The 21,359-nt window shown below is 42.4% G+C and overlaps 1 protein-coding gene across 1 annotated transcript; it reads left to right on the top strand.

Annotated features, from left to right (window-relative positions):
• Window positions 1–13,048: 13,048 nt before the first annotated feature.
• LOC309561533 (uncharacterized protein) lies at window positions 13,049–14,493 on the top strand. The gene is made up of 2 exons (XM_082265496.1): window positions 13,049–13,108; window positions 13,368–14,493. The coding sequence occupies exons 1-2, from the start codon at window positions 13,062–13,064 to the stop codon at window positions 14,485–14,487; spliced, it is 1,167 nt and encodes a 388-aa protein (XP_082121622.1). The 5' UTR covers window positions 13,049–13,061; the 3' UTR covers window positions 14,488–14,493.
• Window positions 14,494–21,359: the final 6,866 nt, after the last annotated feature.

Below are 21,359 nucleotides of genomic sequence, written 5' to 3'. Positions count from 1 at the left end.
GTCAATTTTCTGTTCTTACTCTACTTTACTATTTCTACTTTTACTGTACTTTATAATATACTGTTACACTGTAATGTTTTATTGTTACTGTGTTTTATTGTTAACCATTGTTTGCTTTGCAGGCACGCTCTTCAGCTGCAGCACTGATTTGTTTATTCTGACAGCAACAGCGTTTGCTCTCACCATATATGTAATCAATGTTAGCAGTGCTGTAGATGGTGATTTTACCACCACAGTTAAAAAGAGCATATATGGCGGGGATGGGGTGGACAGGGGGCGGATCCCCCCTATGCTTCGCCATATTTTTTTTTAACACTTTTCCTGGCAGAGATTTCTTCATCTACGTCGATCGATGCAAATGGAGGAATCTGCTCAGGAGGAATCTGCTATGTCCTTTTTTTTTCCTTCAGCCCATGGGCTGAAGGAAAAAAAAGAGCATTGCATGTATGCCCATCATTAGAAGTGGGTGGATGCTGGGAGGTCTAATAGTGGGCATACCACACACTTTCTGGTATTGTTTTTTACAGCCAGCGGTCAGCTTTCATGTAAAAGCAATCCTAGCAGATAATTAGCCGCTAGACTGCTTTTACAAGCAGTGGGAGTGGACTCCCCTCCCCTCCCACCACCTTCCATGGTTTTCTCTGACTCTCCTGTCCCACCGGTAACCCGAGACTGCAGCCAGTGGTTCCGTCAGCTGTCCATAGAGCTGATTGAGCTGATGAGGCATGTACACGATTGAACCGTGTATGGCAGCCGGCCTGATGGAAGCTAGACAAATGCCAGCTTCTGTCGAAGAGGCATGACTGAAAAAGGTCTGCCGATCGGCATTCAATCAGCGCTTTCAGCCAATGGCTGAGAACGCTGACTGGCGTGTTCTGGCAGGGGGACAGTCCCACTGTCAGAACATAATAGATCAGAGGGGGAAATCACTGTACTAACATTGGATTGTTAGCACCGGATCTCCTCCCAAGCTCTTCAGTTTTTTTTGTTCAGCCCGCTGAATTGAGCTAAAAAAGGCTTATAGTGTGTACTAGGCTTAATACAGGAAATGTGTTATTGGTCAGATCGCTGGGTGAAAACAAAGGGAAAAGAGTCTAAAGAAACAAATGCAGCCACCACATCTAAGGATTGGTAAGCTGCATTATGTTAAAATGTTGGTTTTGAGTTTAATACTGCTTTAATGCTGTATTAGGTCTCATTCACACAGGGGCTGGCACCTGTACTGCCTGAATAAAGCATTTGAGTTTGCGCTTGGACTCACCAGGAGCTGCATGCAGGCAGCCTATGGAAGTGAATACAGACACAGCGGCTGAATAGACACAGCCACGTGTCCTAATTTGACAGGCATGCAGGAGCAGATGTGCGGCCCCAAACACAGATGTATAGTCCTCTGCAATTTGCAGGCATTTTCTTAAACTGTATGTTTGTGTTCATATTGTTATAGTTTTTATTACACTGAATTGCGCATATGTATATGTTTAAGATATGATGATTAGCTCACTCAATGAAACACTTCTTTTTCACAGAGGTATATGATATTTTGAATAAGAGTATGATACAAATAGAAGGCAGTATAGGAGAAACACTAACTGTGTTATTGGAGTCACCCGCTACTCATACCGGTGAAGATTTGAGATGCCACCAACAGGCTTTGATTTTTATTGCTTGTGTTTCCTACTTTATGGAAGACAGGTAAATATGGACTCTTATCTATGTATGTATGTATGTATGTGTTCTGTCTCAGCATCGATTGTACCTGTGACCTTCTTGTAGACCCCCAGTCTGTAAGTGTGTGCAGCAGGTTGAATGATGGCTTTAACAGATAGTTTACTCAATGAATAAAGACTCCAGAGGTGTTCTCCAATGCTTCTTTATGCTTCAAGTTAGCAAAGGCATAAACATAGAGACTTTTCCATAGGTAAATTTCCAATGAAGTTACACAGCTTCCACACTCTGCAGTCTCCTCATAACAACTAAACAAAATGGGAGTTACAGCAGGAAATGGAGGATGGGAGCAACCATCTAGCCAGAAACAGCAGGGGTGCAAGGAAGATACCAATAACATAGCATAACATAACATGTAATAACAACTGCTAGACAGTTAAAGCTGCGTGGCAGCACACTCCCCGCCTGGTATCGTGAGATACCACTACACAATTATTTTCCATAAACATACAATTAACATTGCATACAGTAGAATGCTATGTAGCTCTCTCCTCTAAGCTAACTATGTTAGAGATCTAAGTGACTCCTTCACATAACACTGAATCAGAATTTTTGGAAGCAGGCATAATTAGGACTGTCTCAGTGACTGGTCTCAGGAAGGTTTTTGGGCTCCCGTCCTTTACAATCCTGACTTCCACACTTCGGACCTTTCCATCATCACTAGCAATGGCCTTTGTAATAACTCCAACTGGCCACTGGATCCGGTGAGTTTGCTTGTCTTTTAGAAGAACCAGGTCCCCTTCCTTTAAGTTAGGCTTCTGGGTATGACACTTTTTACGTCCTTGGAGAAGTGTGAGGTATTCCCTCCTCCATCTGTCCCAGAAACAATCTGCAAGGTATTGAGCGTATCTCCATTGACGTTTATATATGTCCTTTTCATCAAAGATGGTCTTTGGCGCTGGGATCTGTCCAATTTTCCGGCTCAATAATGCAGCTGGAGTTAAAACAGTTGGACATTCTGGGTCTGTGGATACAGCTGTCAGCGGTCTTGAGTTGATTATTGCTGCGACCTCAGCAAGGAATGTAGTAAGTACTTCATGGGTAAGACGTGAAGAACTCACATCAAGCAACATAGAATCCAGTATGCGCCTTGCCATCCCAATCATACGTTCCCATGCTCCGCCCATGTGTGAAGCGTGTGGTGGGTTGAATTTCCACATGCAGCCTAGATCACTCAAATAATTTCCAACTTGTTGTCGGTCGATCTGTAACTCTTTGCAAGCACCAATGAAGTTAGTTCCACAATCTGATCTCAACATCTTCACGGGACCTCTTAGAGCAAGAAATCTTAGAGCATTGATAAAGCTCGAAGTATCCATTGACTCGATTACTTCGATATGCACAGCTCTTACAGTTAAGCAAGTGAACATTACAGCCCATCTTTTGCTGTCGACTTGACCACCACGACTTCTTCTAGCCGTTACTGTCCATGGTCCAAACACATCCATTCCGACATATGCAAAGGGTGTATCTTCACTCAGTCTGTCTGCAGGTAGGTCAGCCATCTGTTGAAACTGCTGTCTACCCCGTAACTTCTGACATTTAACACAGTTGTGAATGATCGTGGCTATTTGTCTTTTCCCTCCAACTATCCAGAACCCTGCAATTCTGACTGCACCTTCTGTGTAGTGTCTTCCTTGATGTTTGACTCTCTCATGGTAATGCTGTATAATCAATTTTCCCAAATGGTGGTTTCTTGGTATTATCAAGGGGTTCTGTTCTTTCCCTAGCAGGTTTGACCTTTTCAGTCGTCCACCGACTCGAAGCATGCCCTCGTTGTCGATCACTGGGTTCAGTGTGAATAGTGGGCTACATTTTGGGACTGGTCCATTGCCTCTTAAGCACTTAATCTCTTCCACAAAGACTTCTTCTTGCACACGACGTATGATGAACAGCTCAGCCCTCTCATACTCGAATGCGTTGGGTGACTCCTTACAGGTGTGCCATCCATGGCAAGAAGATGTCTGATTCGATTTGCAGAAAATCTGTGCAATATGAATCAACCTTGCTATAGTCTTCACCAACCTTTTCCAAGAGGAGAAACGTTCAAAACGTCTTACCTCCAAATTTCTTCTTGAGCAGATGTTGGAACTCAATGCTACAACTTCAGGCCGGATTTCCAGGTCAGTATCTGGATCCTCCAGGTGGAAATCGATATCTTCTTCTGAGTTTGTAGAAGACTGGTCCATTAAAAACTTGGGTCCTGAAAACCAGATGGTTTGTGTGAGGACAACTGCTGGCACTAAAATCTTCTGCATGAATGCTAGAAAGTGTTCTTGCTTCTCAGGTTTGTTACGGAGAGTTTTCTTAAGTGCAGCAAATCTGGTTAAAGCTTGTTCTCGATTGTTAGGGAGAGTAAGCCTTGGTACTCGGAAGGGTAATGGAGCTACCCAACTGTTGGAATTGTCCTTGAAGAACTCTTCATCCATAATCTTGATGAACTCCTTGTCTTCGACTGAAGGGGCAATCTTGTTGTCATCATGAGTAGTTTGGTACACTGAATCACCAAAGTCCTTTTGAGAAGTGAGCTTGCAGTTAATGCTTTGGAGTGCTTGATATGGAACTTCATTTTTAAAATCAAGTCTTTCCTTCACATAATAGTGCGATGGACATTTCATCAATCGACAGGTAACATTAGTATGGTAGGAAGCTACATCCAAGAGCTTGTGAGATTGGTCTAAGCAGACTTCTCCTATTATCACCCATCCAAGATCGAGTTTCTGGGCCTGAGGAGCATCATCTGGACCGTTACACAACTCTCTTATTTTATGAACTCTAGGAATGTCTCTCCCTAGTAGAATCAAAATCTTAACATCCTTGTTAAGTGGTGGAATGTAGTTAGCAATGTGGCTCAAATGAGGGTGATGACGTGCAACCTCTGGTGTGGGGATTTCTTCTCAGTTGTTCGGTAGCTGATCACATTCGATTAGAGTTGGAAGAGGAAACTCTGTGTCCTCATATTCTGATGCAACTATGAAGCCATGGGCTCTTCTTCCAGAAGTATTGACCTTTCCTGCACATGTCTGCAAGGTATAGGACCAGGTCTCTCCTTGAATGTTGAATAGGTCAAAGAATTCTGTACTGGCCAATGAGCGATTGCTCTGATCATCGAGTATGGCATACATTTTTAAGGAATTTTGTGGACATCCTTCAGGAAAAACCCTTACAAGACATATCTTGCTACAAGACTTGCTATGAAGCCCTTCTCCACATACCTCGGTACACCTTGTGGTTACGGGGTTGGCATATTGCTCAGTTCTCTCCCCACCATCATCTGATGTAGTCTTGAGGTTGCTGCTGGGTGAAGGTTTCCTTTTGAACAGGTCTGAATGAAGAGCGTCCACATGTTTGGCACTGTTACAGAGAGAACATCTGATGACGATCTTACAGTCTCTAGCTAAATGATCGGAGGATGCACAACACTTAAAACAGATATTATGCTCTTTGAGAAATGACTTGCGTTCTTCAATAGGCTTGTCCTTAAATGCACAACATTTGGAGAGAGAGTGTGGCGCATTATGAATAGGACATTGTTGACTAAGATTGCTAGCTTTAATGTCTGTAGCTAAGACATTGGATGCTATCGCGGTCTTCCTCACGGCAATAGGATGCCTTAAATCCTTGAATTTACTGTTGGTGGCAATACCCCTTGAAGTACTTAAAGGAATGGTGGTTGTATCTGGATAGAAGAAGCTTGGGTCATTCTTGGATCTTGCAACCTTCCGCACGAACTCTGCGAAATAAGAAAAGGGAGGGAAGGAAACATGATGTTCATAATTATACTTTGATCCTACACTAGTCCATTTTCCCTGAAGATAACTAGGCAACTTTGCTACAATAGGATTTACGCCCTGAGCAGTGTCTAAATAGTTAAGACCTGGTAAACTAGGATCTAACTTAGCAATTTCAAGTTCATGAAGGAGGTCACCTAACTTTCTAAGCTTATGATTGTCCTTAACAGAGATCTTAGGAAAGTCGTTTAGTCTCTGGAATAAGGCAGATTCAATGACTTCGGGGCTCCCATAGTCTTGTTCTAGACGTTCCCAGGCAGCATCAAGGCCTGCTTTAAAGTTATAAATGTAGACAGATTTAAGTCTCTTTACTTGTTCTGAAGATTGATGCCCCAACCACTTTATTAGTAAGTCAAGTTCTGCTTGAGGTTCAATGTCCAAGTTCTTGGTTACCGCCTTAAATGTAGATCTCCAACTCCTGTAGTTCTCTGGGCGGTCATCAAATCTAGACAGTCCAGTTGTAATCAACTCTCGTCGAATCATATACTTGCTAAACTCTGCAATGTCAGTGCTTTCAGTTTTTATAGCCACAGGGTCTACTGATGGTGCGCCGTCTTGGACCATGGTTGGTATCTGATGTTGGCTGGTAGGTAGAGAGAAAGGTGTTGCAGATGGGTTTAATTTAGGTAAGGGTCTGTCGTCTGAAGGTCTCTGAGCATTTGAAGTCAAAGAGAGCTGTATCAAAGGGGGTATAGAGTTCATTCTGTAGTCTTCTGCTGTGCCCTTGTAATCTCTATGCACATAGGGTTGTGGTGGCACATGAGCTGCGTAGGTTGATTCACTTGATTTTGTGACGTGCGGTAGTTGTGGAGGGTCTCTGTTAGTAGGTGTGTCTAGTTGACCAGCTTGCTTTGGCGACACATTGCCTTCTGATCCACTTACTGGATGATTATGAGAAGAATCTCCAACTGTAGGTGGGACTGTATTGTCGTGGTTCTGAGTTAAGACAAACTGTAGGGTCCTTTCAACAGGGTCTTGACAAGCAGGCAAGCTGGTACAAACTGCTCCTTCTTCTTCCAATAGGGCTTGTTCCAAGACAGATAACTCTGCTAAAGCTACTTCCTTTTCTCTGTTCTTCTGAAGAATTTCTAGCTGAGCCTCTGTTTCTGCTTGTATTCTTGCTTGAATGTGTTTAGCTTCTGCTTCCTTGTATTTAGCTTCTGCCTCCTTGCATTTAGCTTCTGCCTTGAAGGCTGCTTCTTTTTCAGAGCAGGCTTGAACCTGGGCTACTGCAACCTTTTGGCGAGTTTCGAGAATTTGGTCGCTCAGTATTGACCTTATAGAGCAGGACCGCAATGACTTAGAAGAGGATTTATGATATGAGCGGGCAGACCTAGAAGATTTTCCTGAGTGTCTGGAAGAAGCAGAGTTACAGGATGTAGTTTCATGTAGCTGTGCCAATCTACCTTCTATCTGTGCCTTTGCTTCAAGATATGTGCTATGCCTCTGCTGGTCATTAGAAGTAAAGTCCTTTAATTCCAATGCAGCTTCCTCTATGTTGGAATGTGACAATAGGGAATAGTACTTCTCAGAAAGTCTTTTATAATTCTCAAATGCCTTCTTAACCCTTGAGAGAGCAGTGTTCAATTGCTCAGAATTGTTGCTAGTTTCATTAGTGGCTGTTATACAACTTAAAGTCTTTTCCCATAATGCAGTCTGGTTACTAGATGTTTCTTCCTTACTTGCTTCATAAACCTCCCTTGCCTTCAAGGATGGATGAGGGGCTCTGACAGGACGAGCAGAATGAAGTAAGGAGTCTGCTTTATATTGACTAAATGCAGGTAACTTTGTGAGATCTCTGTCAGACATAATAAGTACTGTAGTTTTGGTGTCTTGTTAGAAATCTGCCAGAGCTCAGCTCTGTAAGTAGTGACTTCTGTTAGTAAGCAGGCTGGGCTGAGGTATTTGTTGTTACAATAGTTGGCTAGTGCTGAAAACTAGTTCAGACTGGATAGCTCAGCACAGAAGGCTGTAATAGTAATGAAGCATTCAGTAGGTGTCTGGTTTCATATGCAGAGTAATGCTTCTGGTGACACACAGGCATGTGTGGTACTCACGTTTCTGAAGCTGCAGATACCTGTGATGGATGCTTCTGGAAATTTACTTTCTGAAGCTGCAGAGATAACCATGTGATGGATTCCACTTTCTGAAGCTGTATATTACCATGGAAATTTACTTTCTGAAGCTGCATATTACCTTGGAAATTTACTGTTCTGTCTCAGCATCGATTGTACCTGTGACCTTCTTGTAGACCCCCAGTCTGTAAGTGTGTGCAGCAGGTTGAATGATGGCTTTAACAGATAGTTTACTCAATGAATAAAGACTCCAGAGGTGTTCTCCAATGCTTCTTTATGCTTCAAGTTAGCAAAGGCATAAACATAGAGACTTTTCCATAGGTAAATTTTCAATGAAGTTACACAGCTTCCACACTCTGCAGTCTCCTCATAACAACTAAACAAAATGGGAGTTACAGCAGGAAATGGAGGATGGGAGCAACCATCTAGCCAGAAACAGCAGGGGTGCAAGGAAGATACCAATAACATAGCATAACATAACATGTAATAACAACTGCTAGACAGTTAAAGCTGCGTGGCAGCACAGTATGTATGTATGTATGTATATATGTGTATATATATATATACACTGAAATTTATTTATAGAGATGGCTCTATGGGTTTTATATAGATTGAAGAGACACTGGGCTCAATTCATTAAAACTAAAATACCATACCAAAAATTGCGGCATTTTTTTTAAAAGATTGTCAATTCATTAAAAAACATGGCTAAAATACCTTATGCACTATTCCTTTAAATGGTAAGGTATGTTAGTTATAAAATGTTTGATTTTTCTGCACTAACCTAGCTGGTTGTTAAAGTGAAACTTCACTCTCCCAATGAATATTGAATATTTTTAATCCTCATGCTTCTAGCATTAGTTATAAGACTGAAGAGTCTATCATATTTACTTGTTTTGAGCGACCAGTTCCAGCTGTAAGTGGACACAGTGACAGCCAATCAGTGGGTCCAGTGGACAAGGCAGATCGCCAGTCAGTGACAAGGGAAGACAGAGAGCCAGAGTTTTTGCTAAGCAGGAACACGGATCTCTGTCTTCCCACAGTACAAGCACCCCCACACAGTTAGAAAGCACTCCCTAGGAATTAATTTAACATTTGTTCGCCCCTGATGTTAACCCCGTTCCTGCCAGTGTCATTAGTACAGTCACAGTGCCTATTTTTTAGCACTTATCACAGTATTGGTGTCACTGGTCCCCAAAAAGAGTTAATTATTGTCTAATTTGTTCGCTGCAATATCGCAGTCCCGCTAGAAGTTGCCGATCGCAGCCATTACTAGTAAAAAAAAAAAAACTCCATAAAAATACTACATTAGTTAATTTATAGCCACTATAACTTTTGCACAAACCAATTAATATAGGCTTATTGGGATTTTTTTTAAATAAAAACATGTCACAGAACACATATTGGCCTAAAATAAAGAAGAAATTTGATTTTTTTAAAGAACCAGCACACACCATGTCCTTAACAACCAGTGACTCATCTGTTGTCAGCAGGGGATTCCCTGGTAACAGAAGAATGTAAACAAAAGAGCTACAGTAGAACAAAAATGTGTGTGGTCCCCCCCCCCCCACACAATTAATTCCAGGCGCTTTAGGTCTGGTATAGATTCAAAATCCATACCACACCCTTACATGAGAATGCAGCGTGGCAGGCCAGGAAAGGGAGAGGAATGAGCATGCAGCCCACCCTCTTTTTTAAAAAAAAATTATTTTATTGATTTTTAAACATACACATACAAATAAATCTAAAAAAAAAACAGAAAAGAAAACAACAGAAAAAATACTACTACATTCCGCACCAGAGGTGCAACTATACTCTCCACCCCTTCTCTCACCCTCCCACGACCCCAGTGCAATGCCCACATAATACAATGCATACAAGTAAAAGCAAAAGGAAAATCCTCCAGGAAAATCCCAACGTGGTGGTGCCTCCCCCATATAGGCCCCATCCAGGTTTACAAGTCAACCTCCCCTACTCATTCCCGACTGCCTGCTGTCCATTTAACATAGATTTTATGTCATTACCCCCCTAAGTATCAGGGGACCACTACTCACCACTCCAATGTGACCACCTCCCTCACCCTTAGCGGATCACAACCACCTCAAGGAGAGTAGATGGGCTCTCTTTCAATCTCTGCCATATCTTTTGAAACTTTTTAAAGCATCCTCTGTTTAGGTATGTTGCCTTGTAGAATGGCAGCACCTTGTTCACAAGTGTCTTCCAGTACACTAAAGATGGCGCTTCAGCCTTCCTCCAATGCGGAAGGATAGCCTTGCACCCATAAAACAGAGCATTCGATAATAGAATTCTCTGTGCCCGCATGGGTGCCAGCTCCTCCACCAGACCAAGCAGACACACTGTCAGAGTCAAGGGCACCCTCAATGTGGTAATATCCTCTAGAGTCCCAACCACCCCCTGCCAGAACCCCTGAATGAGCGGACATTGCCAAAATATATGCCCAAAGTCCGCAGGGGAGTGCCAACACCACCAACAGTCCGCGGAGCGAGAAGCATATATCCCTGCATTCCTGGCTGGCGTGTAGTATACCTGATGGAGAATCTTATATTGTATAAGGCGGTCCCTGGAAGATACTAAAAATTTAAATGGATAATCCCACATGTCATCCCAGTCCTCACTCTGTAACTCAGGTATTAGAGATATCCATCGCTCCCTACATTTGTTGATTGACTTTGGACGTGTAGTGAACAACTCCCTACATACTGTGGACAGCGCTTTGGGTAAATGTTCTGAGGCCATCAACCGCTCCAAATCAGAAGATTGGGTTAGCAATGAAGTGCCTCCAAATTGGGAAATGAAGGCATGCCGCAGCTGTAAGTAACGGAAGAAGTACCAATTATGTAAATGAAATTTGGATTTTAGTTCATCAAAGGTAAGTAACTGCCCTCCTCCCACAATTTCTTTCAGCTGTTTAATTCCTTTCTCCACCCAAATACCTGGATCCAGTATAGTAGCAAAGTGAGGTAGGATGTGATTAAACCAGAGTGGCATAGCAGGGGAATGCCCACCACCCTCCGGTTGCATAAGGAGTCGTACCTTGTCCAATGCTTTAATTGTGACCTTCATTGAATCCGTGAGTACATGATTTCCCTTAAGTCCCCGAAAAAGGAGGTGATGCAGGCCCTCATACAAGCCCACTAATGCTGCCTCCAGAAAATTGGCCGCATCTCCATCATCCCTAATCAACCATCTATGAGCATATACCATCCGACTTGCTAAGAATTATTTATATAAATCTAGTAGCGCAAGACCCCCTGATCCAAGGGCTCCTCAAGGACTCCTATTCCCAGTAAAGTGTGTGAGGAGGACCATATAAAGCAGTGTTAATTTCGTCAACGAAAACGTTTTCGTCACCGCTTTCGTCACCGGCATTTTTCAAATGACGAAAACGAGACGCAAAGTAAAGGCACATTTTCGTCAAATGACGACAACGATGACGAAAATCAAATCCGTTTTCGTCAACGAACCAAAACTAAACGAGAATGTGAGGCAGGGACGTTTACCCAACTTCCGGTTTTCACTGAGTTCCGCCTGTGTGGCGTCTGGCGTGGCGTGCCCCGTGACGTCCGACGTCTATAAGAGAGTCGACTCGAGACCAGTCACCTGACCTGAGACCTCATCACCAGACAGCACTACAGCCAGAGCCAGGCCCGACTCATCACACAGTCACACGGCAGACGACCAGGCAGTGGCGGCGCGGCACACCACCACATCCTCCAGAGTGAGTTGCAACAGCCAGCTATTATTGCCCCTGAGTCCCCTCAGAGCTCAGACCACCGCTATGATCCAGGACTGTGTGTGCCGTCGCGTGAGGCATAGGCCGCTGAGGCCCGCCCGGCCCATAACTTCTAGTTAGTTACTAGTTAGAGACCACCACCCTTAAACCTGAGACCCGAACCCCCATCCAGATCCAGCACTGATTAGACCACCATCCAGCAGACCAGCACTCACTGCAGCAGCATTTCAGGCCTCCTCTGACCAGACTGAGACCACCTTCAGCCCTGTGTGCAATACTGCAATGCATTACAGGCCATCCCTGGCTTAGACCTGAGACCACCAGGCTCCAGCACTGTCCAGAATACAGGCCTCCTCTATCTGACTGTCCTGACCAGTGACCACCACAGGCATCCAGGGCATTACAGGCCATCCCTTAGACCTGAGACCACCAGGATCCAGCACTGTGTCCAGCAGCATTACAGGCCTCCTCTGTCTGACTGACCTGACCACCACAGGCATCCTGGGCATTACAGTTACAGGCCATCCCTTAGACTTGAGACCACTAGGCTCCAGCACTGTCCAGCAGCATTACAGGCCCCCTCTGTCTGACTGTCCTGAGTCTCCTGACCATTGACCCCCACAGGCATCCAGGGCATTACAGGACATCCCTTACAGACCTGAGACCACCAGGCTCCAGAGTCCAGCACTGTCCAGCAGCATTCCTCCTCGCTCTGACGACCACTGTCATCCACAGTTCCCCACAGCACTCACTGTCATCCAGAGAAATGTCAGCAACCGCCGCGTCTGTCTCGTCTGTGACTGGTAGAAAGAGAAGAGAAGATCTATGGGTGTATTTTACATTTGATGCTAAGGACAACAAGACCCTTTGCAAACCATGTGGAGTGACACTAACTGGCAAAAATACAACAAACTTGAAGCGTCATTTGCGGACAACTCATCCCGAAATTCATACAAAGGTAAGCAGTGCATGATAGCACTTAACTCCACTTTTGTATAAAGAGATAACTTAGCGCTGAGTGCGAGAGAATGTAAAATCAGAATAACTATAATTTTCCCCCCTAATTTAACCCCACAGATACAGAAAACCTCAAATGATGGACCAAGTCAAGCCAGTGCACCACCACAGCAAACAATTTATGCTGCTCTTTTCAGTGCTTCAAAATACAAAATTGACTCTAAGGAACAACAGGCCAGGGAGGAAGCCATAGCAAGATGGATTGGGCGCTCCGGATTACCAGTCAGAACGATTGAAGATGAGGACTTTGTTAGCATGATGGAGACAGTAGATAGAAAGCTGACTGTTCCAAAGAAAACTAAAATAAGCAATCTAATTGACAAACAATATGAAGATGAAAAACAAAAAATCAAAAAGAGACTGACTGGTGCTCGGAGAGTATCTATTTGCACTGATTTGTGGACCAAGAAAGGACTCTCAGCTTCATTCCTTGCTATAAGTGCATGCTACTTTTGTGTTGAACAACATAAACCTGAACACATATTGTTGGCCCTTGAACAAGTAGCCCACCCACACACTGCACAGTCAATTAAAACATGTGTGGACAAATGCTTGCAAGAGTGGGACATACCAAAGAGGAAGATCCTTACAGTGATAACAGACAATGGGAGCAATATGGTGGCAGCATTTAAACAAACCGCAGCAGCAGCAGCAGCAGCAGCAGAAGAACCACCCACCTCTAGTGAGGAAGACTCCCCCATGACAGAAAGTGACTCTGAGGCAGAGTCTGAAATTGATGACCTACGGTGGGTGAGCCAATTTTGATTTTATTTTACATGACACGGTATGGTTGACAGTTAATTATCACATGCATATGAGATGATTGATGTGGGGGGCTGGGGGCACTAGTATCCGTGCTCTAGTCTACTCTATGGGTGCATCTTTGTTATTTTTCCAGTAGTCTTTTCTAAAAGTATTCCCATAAGATGTTAAATGTTAAAATAATAGAATGGAACAGAAAGCTTTTCTATACTTTATGCTTATTTGGCTGTGTTCCACTGTTAGGTACCAACAGATCGACATGGACCGGACACCATGTGTAGTGCATACCTTACAACTAGTGGTCCACATGTTGCAGAAGGAGGCAAGTGTGAAGAGAATACTGGATAAAGCAAGATCAATAGTGCACCTCTTCCGCAAGTCTTCCATCGCAACACAGAAGATATTGGAGCATTGTGGCCTGACCATTTTCAATGACTGCCCCACTCGCTGGTCAAGCACATTCAACATGATCGCAAGACTCCTCAAACTGAAAGAGTCAGTCTGCCAAATCGCGAACAACATGGGATGGGACAGCTTGCTCCCTAGTGAATGGCAAAAGCTCACATCATTGCATGACCTATTGCTGCCTTTTGCAGAACATACTAAAACCCTCCAGAGTGACACCATGTCAATGTCCCTAGCTGTCCCTGCTCTTTTTGATCTACTCAGCCACCTTGAGGACTTTAAACAGAACACTAGCTACCAAGACCTTGCCACAATTGCACAGAAAATGAAAGGGAATGTGAACCAGCGTTTTGCTTCATTGTTAGATCCAACAGATGAAATGTTCTCGCCACTTGCAGCAGCTGCTTGTTTTGTCAACCCTACTGTCTGTGAAACCCTTGTTGATGTGGCAGATCATGAGAATATTCAGGAATTGCTTAAAAAGGCAGAGGAGTATGTGATAAGAAAATCCACTTCGCCCCACATGCAACATCATGAATTGTCTGAAGATGATGTGGAAGAACTAGTAGAACAGGAGAATATTGAAAAATCTGAGGAAGTTGAAGAAGCACCGGTATCCACATCTAAGCAGCCAATCTTTCGGTTTCTTTCTAAATGCCGCAGAAGACCCAGGCAGAGGATCTCCCCAAACAGCATAAAACAGCAGATCAGAAAATATAAGGAAGAGCTTTTGCATCAAGTTGAGGACAACACTGCAACAGATTTTTGGCTGTCAAAGAGTGACACTATTTATCACCAGCTAAAACCTTTTGCTTTAGACCTGCTGGCTATGCCAGCTTCTCAAGCCTTTGCAGAGAGGGTATTCAGTGTCACAGGTGACCTCTCTAGAGGCCGGCAGAATAGAGCAAGGGTCATTTTGGCACGAAGTGCTTTCCTTAAAATGAATCGAAACAAATAGAAGTGTTTTATTATTGTTATTTCTATAAAAAGCATAACTAATACTTGTGCTTCAAAAACAGTTGTAATTGTCAATTCAATTCATTAGAAAATTGCTGCACAGTGCACACAGGCTACAAAATGCATTTGTATGTGGAACAATAACACAACCACCACCACTTATTAACCTCTTTCTCTCTTAGCATTGACATTGACAAATGAATAGAGACAAATATCACACTAATGAAAAAGAAAAATAGATCAGTAACGGTCAAAAAGGGCAGCCTTACATCGGGGTCCTGCTGCAGATCTTTTTAGTGTAATATTTACCTCTATTGTCATTGCGAATGCTGAGACTCAGAAAGAGGAGAGAGGAGGAGTTGATAAAAAGTGGTAAGTCTGTTATAATTCTTACGCTAATGGCATTATTAGACTGTGTGCACTGTGCACATTTTTATTGAATAAGTCTGAGAATTAGAACTGTTAAAATAATAAGCTGACACTGTAAATGTATTGGGTTCTTCTTATTTAGAAATAAGCATTACCCTCCTCAAGTTTTACAGTATTGGTTTATTATGCAGTGCCAGTGCCAGACTGGCAGTGACAGTGCCTGTGCAAGTGTGCACTGCAGCTGTTCTTGGATGGTTGAGGCAGGACGTTGTTCTCTCTGAGGATGTTTTTGTACCATTCTTTATTCATGGCTGTGTTCTTAGGCAAAATTGTGAGTGAGCAGTGAGTGAGCACACTCCCTTGTTGGCTGAGAACATAGCAACCCCCCCACAGTGGTCTCAGGTCTCAGGATGCTGTACTGTTGCCATGAGCATGACACAGGATTGATAAAGTGAGCTGATGCATATTTTTTCTTCCCTGGAGTCTCTGTAGCTGTTCTTGGATGGTTGAGGGGGGAGCTGGGACTGGACTGGAGGAAGGAAGTTGTTCTCTTCTATGGATGTTTTTTTACCATTCTTTATTCATGGCTGTATGTTCTTAGGCAAAATTGTGAGTGAGCAGTGAGTGAGGCGAGCACACTCCCTTGTTGGCTGAGAACTTAGCAACCCCCCCAGCCCCCACAGTGGTCTCGGGTCTCAGGACAGGATGCTGTACTGTTGCCATGAGCGTGACAGAGCAGGACTGATGTGAAGTGAGCTTATGTCTGCAAAGTTTTTATTTTTTTGTATTTTTATTACATTTTTACATTTTTATGTTACCCCCTTTGGTTTGGTCAAAAAAGCAATATTATTGGCATTGGCAAAACAATTTTGCCTTAATAAAGACAATAATGACTAACTCTGTGTCTGTATAGTAGTGTGTAGTGCTGTGCTAGTGCATGCTCAAAGCTTAATACCATAAATAATAACATATTCGATTTTTCATTCACTCCAGGACCAGCAGTAGTATATAATGAGTTTGGAAATTGTAGAGAAATGCTTAAATAATGCATTACAAATTACAATTGAACTACACCCAGTCGATTATAGATGACTAAAATGAGTTTTAGTCAACTAAAATGTAGGACGTTTTAGTCGACTAAAATGTAAGATGTTTTAGTCGACTAAAATGTACTGGAGTTTTAGTCGACTAAAATGTACTGGAGTTTTAGTCGACTAAATACGACTAAAACTAAAACACTTGCAGAAGACTAAAATGGGACTAAAACTAAAATGCCATTTTAGTCCTAAGACTAAGACTAAAACTAAATTGAAATTTGCTGCCAAAATTAACACTGATATAAAGGAGCTAAACAAACCCTCTATCTTTTTAAAATGAGATCCGGGAATCCACACTGGTGACACCCGTAAAAAGTACAGAATAATGGGCAGAAGCTTCATTTTGATCAGGTTTATCCTTCCTATTAAGGAGAGGGGTAGATGCCTCCAGGCCTCCAACCTCCTTTTAAATGCTGGAATCGGGGAATGTAGATTTAAGGCTAGGAAATACAGCACTTTTGACGAGATTACCACCACCAGGTAGAGGTATGCAGCTTGGTATCAAGAATGGCATTAAAATCCCCCGCAACAATGACAGGAAGGTGCATAAACTGAGCCAACTTTCCCATCATCTCATATAGCACTTGTACCTGAAACGGAGGAGGAACATAAACCTTTACCAGTACCATTTTACACATGAACAAATCTGCCACTACTATAATAAAACAGCCCCCAGAATCCGTAACAATTTGGTGTATGGTGCAGGGAACCGTTTTAATAATTAATATCAAGACGCCCCTTGCATATGTGGAATAAGTGGCATGTAACGCCCTTTGCACCCATGGGTGATGGAGGGCCAACACCCTACCGCTGTCCAAGTGCGTCTCCTGGAAAACAATTACATGAGGCCTAGTATGCTTGAGATACTGGAACACCTGAGCCCTTTTAAATTTATCATTCAACCCTCTGACATTTCAGGAAACTAGCTGTAAGTTATGAACCGACATGATAAAGCAGACATAAACATATGCATTAACACGAGAGAGGATTTAGAGCTTAAAGTCCCACAGGAGAGAGCAACCCCACGCTCATAATCTGCAAGTGAATAAGAAAAATAGGAAGAGAATTGCACTGAGAGTTCAAAAACAGTTCCAAAAAACAAAAGTTCCCTGCTGTTGTGTAACAACAAAATAGCCATATGGCGATTTGTACACCCAGCCTGATATTGCAGAGTGCGATCACTGGGTGCAGTGGAGTCTAGGGATGATCGAACGGTTCAGGTCCACCATCGGTTCGGCCCGAACATTGGGTGTTCGAAGTTCGGCCGAATTTAGAACTTTTTGCCCAAGAACCAACCTAAATGCATTGCTTCAGGAAATGGGCTTTAAAAGCCCGTGATTGGACCAGAACCATTAGCAAAAGCCAATTGAGGGGGCAGGAGAATGCTAGGAATGTGATTGGAGTGACTAGGGGGTCCCTAGACCAATCATTAGTGAATACGCCCCCGCCAAATTCCTAGCATTCTTGTACGGGACATGGAAGAGAGTGGAATGCTGTTCTGTTCTAATGTGTTACAAAGTGTCATTTAGCGATTTTTAGTGTGAGGAAAGGGATATCTAGTGTAGTTAGAGTGCTCCTTTACACTTAAGTTAGCTTCAAAAATGTAGTTTCTGTAGGGAAAGTGTTAAGTGTAAGGGGACCGTAGTGTAGTGTAGGGTTAACTGACAGTGACTGCTATGGAAGAGTGACAAAACCCTTCCATAGCAGGGTGACCGCTATAGAGAAATGATCATTTCTCTGAGTTACTTCGGGACAGGAATATGGCTTCTCACCAGCCAAGCATTTTTATGCTACAGGGGCTGCCACTGCCAGTGCTTTTTTGAGGACATGTTTGATGTCAGACATGACATCTGAACATGTGTATAGGGGGTATATATACACATATATGTCTGTATATATACCCCTAGACATATATAGGTGTGATAGTAGCAGAAATATATGCTTGCGCTAATGAAATCATTTACAGTAATATATTTCTGCTACTATCACACCTATATATGGCTAGGTGTCTATATACATATAATTATGTGTGTATATATACCAATATACACAAGTTCAGATGTTTTGCCTGCCTCAAAAGAACCCAAAAAAATGCCAAAAAAACGCTAGTGTAAAAAAAAAAAAAATGCCCAGGTGTGTTTTTGCTGGCATTTTTTGGGGGGTTTTGGAGGCAGGCAAAACATCTGAACTTGTGTATAGTGGTGTATATACACACATACATATATTTATATACACACCTAGACATATATAGGTGTGATAGTAGCAGAAATATATGCTTGCGCTAATGAAATCATTTACAGTAATATATTTATGCTACTATCACACCTATATATGGCTAGGTGTCTATATACATATAATTATGTGTGTATATATACCACTATACACAAGTTCAGATGTTTTGCCTGCCTCAAAAGAACCCCAAAAATGCCAAAAAAAACCCTAGCGTCAAAAAAAAAAAAAATGCCCAAGTGTGTTTTTGCTGGCATTTTTGGGAGTTTTTGGAGGCAGGCAAAACATCAGAACTTGTGCACAGTACCACCATACACAAGTTCAGATGTTTTTCCTGACTGCAAAGAACCCAAAAAAATGCCTGCTTTGAAACCGGCAAGTGTGAAAACCGAGAAGAGAAGCTAGCCCCCTGTGCTGAAAGTGTTCTAATACAAACAATCCTTTTTTTTATGGTTCTGGACATGCTACAGAGCTGAAACTTCACATGTACACTTTTTAGTGTACAGTTCAGATGTTTTGCCTGCCTCAAAAGAACCCCAAAAAATGCCAAAAAAAACGCTAGCGTCAAAAAAAAATGCCCAGGTGTGTTTTTGCTGGCATTTTTTGGGGGTTTTTGGAGGCAGGCAAAACATCAGAACTTGTGCACAGTACCACTATACACAAGTTCAGATGTTTTTCCTGACTGCAAAGAACCCAAAAAAATGCCTGCTTTGAAACCGTCAAGGTGTGAAAACCGAGAAGAGAAGCTAACCCCCTGAGCTGAAAGTGTTCTAATACAAACAATCTTTTTTTTTTTTTATGATTCTGGACATGCTACAGAGCTGAAACTTCACATGTACACTTTTTAGACCCCCCAGATACGAAATCCAAAGTAAAAATCAAAAAATCTCTTTTTTTTTTTTTTTTAATTTTTCAATAATTGGCTTTTTTATCAAAAATTACAATTTTTAAGAACTTTTTTTGTGTGATTTTGTGTCTGGGGGGTCTAAAAGGTGTACCTGTGAAGTTTCAGCTCTGTAGCATGTCCAGAACCAGAAAAAAAAGATCATATAGGTGTAAAAGGAGGGTCCCACATCCCTGTTCTACTGAAAAATTATCTTTTTTTTTTTTTTTTTTATGGTTCTGGACATGCTACAGAGCTGAAACTTCACATGTACACTTTTTAGACCCCCCAGATACTAAATCAAAAAATCTCTCTCTTTTTTTTTTCAATAATTGGCTTTTTTATCAAAAATGACAATTTTTAAGAACTTTTTTTTGTGTGATTAATAGTTAATGGGGCATGATCCAGAATCCTATGGACTTTTTAGGGGCATTTATTGGGTTTTAGGGCTTAAAAATTGTGTTTTTTGATTACCGAAGTTCGGGTCCCATTGATTTCAATGGGGTTCTGAAATCCGGGCCGAACTTTCGGGAAGTTCGGATGTTCTGGCCGAACCGAACTTTTCAAAAGTTCGATCATCCCTAGTGGAGTCCATTCAGATCAGACATTGTGGAGTAAACAGGAACTGGCTTCTTTATTGGAACATAACACAGGAATCAAAGATATCACCTTCTCATTGTGAGAAGAACAACAGACAGGAAGAGATAACCAACAAGTACAGTGCAGTGTACAGGAAATACACATCATAGAAAATGCATAGCATATCACTTAGCATTAGCGACATCTACTGTCCTATTTGTGAACTGCAGTTTATCGGATAAGCTAAAAGCTGTTGTATCTCCAACACCCCTTCTCAACAGCTAAGGCTTAGTCTATTAAACCCATCTTCTTTGTAAGCCTTGAATGTCTTTCAGCGGTCAGAGGCTTTGTAAGGATATCTGCTGTCATATCCTCGGTTGGGCAATAAAGTAACTCAAGAAGACCTTGCTCTTGAAGATCCCTAAGAAAGTGGAACATCACATCAATGTGCTTGGTTCTTGAACTAACTCCTTCCATGCGTGCAAGTGCGAGACATCCTTGATTGTCTTCATAGATTTCTGTTGGTCCCAACTGTGGTTGACCCAAATCTGTTAATAGCTGTCTCAGCCATATAACTTATTGGCTTGCCTGCGCTGCAGCAACGTATTCTGCTTCAGTAGACAACAGTGAAACAGAGAGTTGCTTTTTACTAGTCCAACTGATGGCACCTCCTGACAGAAAAAATAAGTAGCCACTGGTAGATTTCCTGTCGCTGGTGTCTCCTGCCCAGTCAGCATCCACATATCCTATTAAGCTGCTCTCATCACTTGCTGGTAACTTTAGCTTGTAGTGCAAAGTCCCTTTTAGATAGTGAATGATTCGCTTTACAGCATTCCAGTCCTTTTGACTTGGCATTGAAACCTTTCTGCATAGGATTCCAACAGTTGCTGCAATGTCCGGCCTTGTAGCAGTGGTAAGATACAGCAATTTCCCTATTGCCTTCCTGTATTGAGTATTAGTAGGTAATGGGTTATCTTGGCAGTTCATCTCCTTTAGGTAGTTGGTTTCCATAGGAGACTTTACTGGTTTGGCGTCTTCCATTCCAAATGTTTCAATTATTTCTTGTATTTTGTGTCTTTGGTTCAGAAGAAAGCTGCCATCTTCCTCTCTCTCGATCTGGATGCCGAGGTAATTCTTTATGTTGTCAAGATTTTTGGTGTTGAAGTTCTGATTTAGTTTTTCTAGGATTTCTGCTTCATCCCCTTCTTGCTCAAAGCAAATCAGGATATCATCCACATAAATAAGCATATAGACCCATCTGTCTGACAATTTCTTTGTGTATAAGCCAGGGTCTGCTTTACTCCTCAGAAAGTTTTGGTGTGTAAGTACTTCATTTATTTTTATATTCCACGCTCTGGCTGCTTGCTTTAGTCCATATATACTCCTGTGAAGTTTGCATACTAGGTCTGGCCTTTGTTCATCTTTGAACCCTGGCGGCTGTTCCATGTAAATCTCTTCTGTTAGCTCGCCATGTAGAAACGCGTTTTTCACATCAAAATGTTTCACTTGCATTTTCCTTGTGACGGCTACTGTCAGTAAAGTCCGTATTGTAGTGTGCTTGACTACTGGTGCAAATGTCTCGTCATAGTCCTCTCCGTATTTTTGAGAATAGCCCTTGGCTACTAGCCTTGCTTTGTATCGCTCAATTGTGCCATCTGCATTGTATTTCACTTTAAAAGTCCATTTACAGCCTATGGCTTTCCTTCCGGGTGGCAG

The sequence above is a fragment of the Pelophylax lessonae genome (genome assembly GCF_965119305.1).
Source record: "Pelophylax lessonae genome assembly, chromosome: 8".
Lineage (NCBI taxonomy): Eukaryota > Metazoa > Chordata > Amphibia > Anura > Ranidae > Pelophylax > Pelophylax lessonae.
This window is presented reverse-complemented; position numbering and strand designations above follow the sequence as displayed.